General features: G+C 46.4%; 1 protein-coding gene across 1 annotated transcript; it reads right to left on the bottom strand.

Annotated features, from left to right (window-relative positions):
• Window positions 1-4,100: 4,100 nt before the first annotated feature.
• LOC104529320 (neuropeptide Y receptor type 2) lies at window positions 4,101-7,008 on the bottom strand. Its single transcript, XM_010173598.2, has 2 exons — window positions 6,945-7,008; window positions 4,101-5,295 (listed from the first exon to the last, which is right to left on the bottom strand). Exon 2 carries the CDS (start codon window positions 5,256-5,258, stop codon window positions 4,101-4,103), a length of 1,158 nt encoding a protein of 385 aa, XP_010171900.1. The 5' UTR covers window positions 5,259-5,295; window positions 6,945-7,008.
• Window positions 7,009-7,440: the final 432 nt, after the last annotated feature.

Here is a 7,440-nt window from a genome sequence, read left to right as displayed (position 1 = left end):
AGCCTTTGTGAAAAGCTCAGAGCAATGTTTCTGATGATACATTTGTGGGCATGTTGAATAAAATATGTGCCATTTGACATGGGTAATGGGAGAAGGCACATGTGACTGCAGGGCAGAGAGCCACGAGGGGATGGATCTGGCCTTTATAGGAGCAGGATGAAGCAAAGGAATATGCAGGAGTGTGTCACATCTTTGATTCTAGCAGAGCTCTGACTACAGGACCCAGCTCACCCTGCATTGATCTAAATGCTGCCTGTATGTATCACCTTAAGACAAGGAAAAGTAGAAAGCCCAAACCTTGGCTCTCTTTATGGACATCAGCTTGTTACAGATGGATATGCTTTGGGAAGGGACTTTCAGAGCAAACTAAATGTTTTAGAAGCAAAATTTCCAGTGCTCAGAGAGCCTCCTGTGTTGAAAGCACAGCCTTTGCTCTGCAAATTTCAACGTGCTCTGTCAAGCCTGGAGGTTTGATAAGAGACTCTGGGACTCCTGAGAGCTCTTATTGCAGCCTGGAATAGGGAACAACAGTTACTGATGCTGCTGTTTTTAAATGATGGTGTTGCCACGTCTCAGCTGTTCTTGTGTTTGTCTGGCATGTGAGTAATGGTTGCACAGGATAGTTAGAGGCATCCCCACCTGTGGTGTCTTTTCAAAGTTAATCATCTGCCAGGGGTTGCTTGGCAATTAAGAACTGTTCAGTGCTACTTTTAATAATACCAGATTTGTATGATGTGACCAGAAGGAAAGTGCTAGCATGAGAAATAGGGTTTTTCTCAGAGAATTCAGAACCTGTCTCCTAAAAGCTGTGAAATATCCCCAGGTCAGTTCAGTGAAGCAGCATTTTGAGAAGGATGTCAGCAAGAGTCAGGAGGAGCCCTAGAGGAAATTTGTTTGGTCACCAGGAACAACACTGTGTTCCAGACAAGTTTTGATGAAATACTTGTTCATTTTCATTTCTGCCACTGTGCTTCTAACTCTGTAATGAAATCCCTTATCCCTATCAGCCTGTTGCACCGTTGACATGAGTCATTTCATCCCACGTCAGTAACACCAGGGCCAGCTCTTTGGAGAGGAGCCTGGCTTGGTGGACATTCACTGATGCACCTTTGTCAAGGAGCAGGCAGTGGGAAGATGCCTTTGGCTCCAAGAATATCTGTAACTGCTAGAGGATCTGTCCTTGACACCAACAGAGCAGGGTCATACCCTGTCCTGAGCTCTAAATAGTTCAAAAACTTTAAATGCTTCTGGTCTCTGGTTTCATTGAGCCGATCACGACAGTGAGGCCATCTTTACTGGAGTATTAATATTTGGGGAACCTTCATCTCCAACAGATTTGTGTTTAATGGTAGCAAATTCATTCCTGTCTTCTATTCAGTCATGACAGTCTATAACATCCCATTTATTTGCCCAAATCAACCTTTGGTAAGAAGCTTTGCTTCCTTGTTCTCAAACTTGCCTTGTTCTGTTGGCAGTGGACACTAGGGCCACTTTCCCTCAACAGAGGCATCATGGTTTTCCAGAGGGACATCTATACACAACTGAGATCTTGCAGTGGATGTGGAAGGTTGGAACTTTTTCCAATGGGAAGGAAAAAGCAGCAAGTTCACAGGCAGATATCCATCAGTAAAGCTGCACAAGTGTATTAAATAAACCAAACAGAACTTTACTGCTACACTTCAAGTAAATAGTTTCTCCTTCTCAGTTTTCTCCAGCATAAAAATCCCTCTGCCCTGTAAATGCCATTGCCAGTATTCATTTGTGAAGGTCTAGGACCTATTTATTTATTTATCCATATTTAGTTTGAAAGTCTGGGCTCAAAATTAAACAGTCGTTCATAATGTCATTATCTGCCTTGCTCCGCAGTCAGATACCACGTGTGGTGTCACAGGACAAAACCTTTGGCAAGGCCACTAGAAGAGCAATTTAGCTCCTCATCTATCTCAGCTGGCAGCATGATTGGCTTCCAAGCTTGCATTGCTGAATGTGTTATTTTACCCTGACATGTATTATTGAGTGTTAAATCACTTTCTGAAGTGTTTATTGGTAGTAGTTGAATTCTTTCCACTCATTTAAGCTGCTTTTGAAACATAAACAGTTCCTTGTATCTTGGAGTTTGATGGAAACATGGGGAGAGTTCCTCAGGAGGATGGATTGTAGAAATGACCAGTTCATTAGGGAGGGACAGAATTTACCAATGCTTTGGAGGAGAATATCCTTCTTCTATCAGGATGAAATGGCAAACTCCCACCATCACACCGTGGCACTTCACATGGGGAAGTTTTACCTGTGTCTTAGTTCTCCCATCATGTCTTGGCCTGTCAGGAAGCAGGTGACCCTTACACTGGAATGTCAATGACTTCCTGACAGGATCTGCATCGATCCTGAAGCTCCCTGAAATGGAGTGTGCTGTCATCTGCAGAATCAGGTGCTGGGGAGGTTGGTGGGCATCAGCATGACCATGCCCCCAGCTGTGAAGTGTGGTCTGTGGCCCTTGCCCGACAATGGTGTCTCTCAGGAAGGAACAAGAGACCACTTTCTTGTTCCTTTTTAGGAAAATGAGGCAGGGCATCAGAGAACAGAAATAAACAGATTAAAATCTAGTGTGGCAGTCAAAAGCTGAGCTGGAGAACAAGGGCCAGAGGCAGGTGAAGCTGGGGAGGAGGCAGGAGAGCTAGATTTTCAAATAAGGCCTTTGATAATTCATCTCTTGAGGACTCCAGATGTGACAGACCAGCAGCCTGATCCAGGCTGGCATACTCAGTGCTGCAAGTCCTCTTACCTCTTGTCCTTGCTCCAGTGAAGACCTACAAATCAAAGTTTCTATTTCTTTTCATCTTTAACGAGGAGGTCTGTTGAGTCTCCTGCATCTGGGAGTTACTTTCCAATCTGATGAACACTGACTTTTAGAGATGACACCAATGATGAGCTGCTGAGATCACAGTAGCAATCAAGCCTCCTTTGATGGCAGAGCTAAAAATATGCTCCCCAGCTGACACAGCCTTAGGGAGGAGAACATATAGTTTGGTTTGAAAGAATACATCTTCCTTTGTCTCCATGTCTTCTTCTGCCAGAGGACACCACATCTGTGCCAACCATGCAAGCGAGTTACTTCTGTCTTCTGAACTGAAGCACTCATGTACAGACCCGTGTTACCTCCAAGCTCAGAAAGACAACAGCTTTAAAACCCTCTGATCACCTTAGAGAATGGTCTCATTGGGAGTTTTGCCTTTCTGGTCATGTTGGCACCCATCAAGTTATTGCATGGCAGAAGACACATCTTAGGGTCTGGAGGGTCTGCCAGTCCCCTAGGTTCAGTTTCAGTCCTCTTGACCAGCTGTTCCAGCTCTTTCCTATCTGCTTCTCTGCCTGCTCTCATCACTAAACCCAGGGCACTGGCTCACAATCTCCCTGGCTAACGAGGTGTCCCCAAAGCCTCGCTTTGGCACTTGTAAAGGAAACTGTGGTAAGTAGTGCCACTGCCACCTCCTGGACTTTCTGAGGATGAGAGCTCATCCCATGAGTTGCAAATGCAGGTTCATGTAAACCCTGTGGATTTCCCAGGATTGCCCAGCTTCAACCTGCACCAGCCCGCTCCCTTCCCAGACCTGCGGAGGAGTGATGGCACCGACCAGCCTGTGCTTGCAGAAGAGTGTAGTTCTCCCTCCCCTTGGAGGCATTAGCTAAAGATGGATCATTAAGGCTTTTGGGTAGGAGAAGTACAGATGAACAAGCATACAAAAGAAAGGTTCTGCATTTGTAATGTGCAATATGTCAGGAGGTAAAAGGTTGAGCAGCCCACTTTGGCAAATGGAACTAGCAAAAAGGGCGTGTTTTGCTGGCTAAATGAAAGCCTCCTCTGTGTGTGATTTTTCATGCTTCTGCATGCGAAACTTGAACACAGAGAAAGGAAAAATCCGTTTGTTTGGTCAGACAGAAATACACCAGATTTATTGTTTTGAGAGACACAGGGGGGTATTTCCACGTGGCTGCGGTAACTATGATGTTCTGGCAACACAATGTTCCGCGAAAAAAAGGCATTCACCCAAGAATGTCTCTGGGCTCGGTCTGCCTCAGTCCTAGAGGTGCATGTCCCATCCCTAAACCTCTGTGGGCAGTGGTCCATTGCCAGGAGTCTGTTTGATGCTCCCATTTAGGGTGTTTGCCCTGTACGACCTCCCTCTAATTGAGCCTTCAGTGTGGATGCTTTCTGGCTTGTTCTGGCAACGGAAGAACATAAGGAAGCCGTTCCGGTAGTTCTTGTTCATCCATCCGTAGAGCAAGGGGTTGACAAATGTAGAGCACATGGCCCCAACATGGAAGACAGTGTACAGGAGTTTGTATTCATGGAAGATAAGAACCAGATCAAGATCAATGGCAAGCTGAAATATGTGGAAGGGGAGCCAACAGACTGCGAATACGACAACCACCATCACTAGCATTTTGGTTGTCTTCTTCCTCCGACACTCGTTTTCATTCCTAGAAGTGGGACTGACATGGTTTTTCAGCTTGAACCAGATCCTAGTATAGGCATAACAAATAATTACAAGAGGAAAAACATACTGCAGGAGGAGCATGGACAGGCTGTAGATGGTGGCATCTCTGTTGTTACCAGAAGGCCATTTTTCTGAGCAGACAGCCATTTTGAGGTTGATGGATGGGATTTCCTCATACCGATACTCTCTGAAGATGGCCAAAGGACCTGCTAGGACAGCTGCTGCTACCCACATGATAGCTATGATGGTGAAGCTGAGCCTCTTGGAAATCCTGCTGTCCAGGTGGAAAACAATACACCGGTACCTGTCCAGGGCAATCACAGTTAGGGTGAGAGTGGACACGTGGACACTCAGAGCTTGAGCATAAGGGACCAGATGACAAAGAACAGCTCCAAACTTCCACTCATCCAGCAGTGTATACACCAGGGTGAAAGGCAGACAGAGCGTGTCCACCATCAGATCTGCCAGGGCCAGGTTAGCTATGAAGAAGTTGGTGACGGTCCTCATGGTCTTGTACTTCACTATGATGTAGATGACCAAGGAGTTGCCAATGAACCCCAGCAGAATGATGAGGGAGTAGGCAGCAATCAGGATGACCTGGACCTCCAGGATCTTGGTGCTGTCCATCATAACATTGTGGGACCCAGAGAGATCCTGGCTAGGAGTGACAAGGTCCTTGACATGCCAGCCCTGTGGCAGCTTCTCATCTAATGCTGTCTTCTCCACAGTGAGGGTGCTGTTGGCTCCCTCCAGCACTCCCATGCCTGGCCTGAGACTTTTGTCAGGAGGAGAAGGAGGTCTGGAAAACAGACATGGCAGAAGTGAGAGCACGGGAGACAGCAGAGCATCTGCAAGAACTGAGACTCAAAGGGCATGTCCCACACGACATCCTCCTTCCTTCTCCCCTCTCCCATATCCTTCCTCACACTGAGTGGCCTTTCAGCTCTCTTACACCTCTTGTTAGAGCCTGTGAGCAGCTGAATGATGATTCCCCAAGAAAAGGTCAGGGAAAAATGCAACTTTTCACACAAGTTTCTGAGAATCTGTTTGATTGAATTGAACAAGGAAATTGAACAAGGAAGAACCCCTCAACCAGCCAGGGCCACACCGGTAGGTCTGAAAAGACCTCCTGCCCTTGGAGCTCCTTTGCACACTGTCTCTCCTGCTTCTTCAGGTTATGCTTTGCAAAACAGGGAAGTTGCTTCAAATAAGCCAAAAATTTGGGACCTCTTGGGGCTGACAGAAGAAATTTATAATGGTGTCAGTCATCTTTGATGAGATTTACTTGCCTACAAAAGTGCCATGAATCCTAACTCCTTAAGAAGTAGGAAAGGAGAAAAACAACAGGACACTCTCAAATTCAAGGTGCTTTTCTCCACCTCCCCATAACAATTTATTTCCAGATTGTGCACCCAGGGTTTTTTTAGTTTCTTATTTCTCACTTCTCCGGGTGACAACAACTGTCACCCTGTCTCTGCATGGGTCTCTACCACTGCTCCTGCTAGTGATGCCACCACCCAACTCAACCCAGTGTGACCAGTACCCTCTGCTCCTGACCCCTGATAATGAGCATAACATAACACCTTTTTATGAGGCAAGCAGCCATCCTCTGGTACCAAGCGGGTCACATATTCATTCCCTTTCCCTCATTTTCAGGCACTGAAGGTCCTGTGAACCAAGCTGACAAACAAAACAGATTTCTTCTTCCCCTCCTTGCCAGCCTCAAGGTTCCTGGGCACCAGGCTGAGTACTCCCTTCCTTGATGGCCTTGAAGGCCCCAGGGCCAGCCAGGTGTTGTTGACCCCACCACAGAACAGGGAAGTGTAACAGCACAGAACACTGTCCATAAAATCAAGCAGTTACAAGTCCTAAGTGGTGAATTGCTGGACAGTGAGACCCATGACCTTCTGTGGGCAGGGACATGCCCATCACCCTCTGCTTCCTCCAAGGATGGAGCAAGTGACTCATCTTCTTTTATTATGATTTTTGAGTCTAGATTATGATTGTTATCTTGATAAATCAAACCATGTATTAAGATTTGACCCAATCTGCAGAGGGTCCAGGTGATTAGAAATTCTAAGTTGTATTATAAATTTTGTCTTATTTAGGTGATTAGAAATCATAAGTTCCATTAGTGTCTAGGTGATTAGAAATAATAAGCTAAGTTGTATTATGAATTCTGTGTTACACTACTTATAGATTGTACTGCATTGATTCTGCTTGGAGAAATCCTGTGCCGTTCCCATCAGAAATTCTATGCTATACCAATCATAATATCTTGTTAAGGAAATAAAGCTTTAATTGTAACCATGATTTAGTGACATTATCATTCTGCCAAGGATCCCTTAAAGAACATGGCTGTCCCTTCAGTGTCAGTGACACCCAGGCATCCGCTGGCTTTGCGGAAGAGGCAGCTCCTGCAGGGACATGAGTGTGCAGGGGGCAAACAGCTGAAGCTGTGAACAAGCCTCCTGCAGAGCTGTTGCTGAGCGTCCAGGCACAAATTGGCCCGAGAGCCAAAACCCTGGCGTCAGTGATCCTCCTGCCACGTGGTGCTCAAACATCTGCGTGAATATGGCTTTGGGAGCAGGGAGCCCGACTGATGAGCCAGAACTGACTCAATCTGGAACCCCCGGCTGGCGTTCGGTGCCATTGTAACAGCAGAGTGTTGTCACCGCAGGGTTTTCACTCAGTCCAAACACAGCAGGAGGAAAGCCAGCTCTGTTACTGGCTCCTTCTCAGCCCTTGTGTCTCAGAATTGCTGCTGGGGTATGTTGTGAGGGGTGGACGTGGTCCCCTCTCCCCAGACTGTGTGTGGAGCTCCCATTCCCACTGCACACTTGATCAAAAGTCAGCAAAAGTCATAATTCTGCCCAAACAGGGTGGTTGGCAAAGCATCATGTTTTCTCTGACCTGAATCATAGAATCATAGAATGGTCTGGGT

Source organism: Antrostomus carolinensis, unplaced genomic scaffold (assembly GCF_000700745.2).
Source record: "Antrostomus carolinensis isolate BGI_N321 unplaced genomic scaffold, ASM70074v2 scaffold25398, whole genome shotgun sequence".
In the NCBI taxonomy this organism is placed as follows: domain Eukaryota; kingdom Metazoa; phylum Chordata; class Aves; order Caprimulgiformes; family Caprimulgidae; genus Antrostomus; species Antrostomus carolinensis.
This window is presented reverse-complemented; position numbering and strand designations above follow the sequence as displayed.

Bases quoted from the DNA above. Each gene is read 5' to 3' on its own strand.
- LOC104529320 (XM_010173598.2), bottom strand. From the start codon at position 5,258: ATGGGAGTGCTGGAGGGAGCCAACAGCACCCTCACTGTGGAGAAGACA.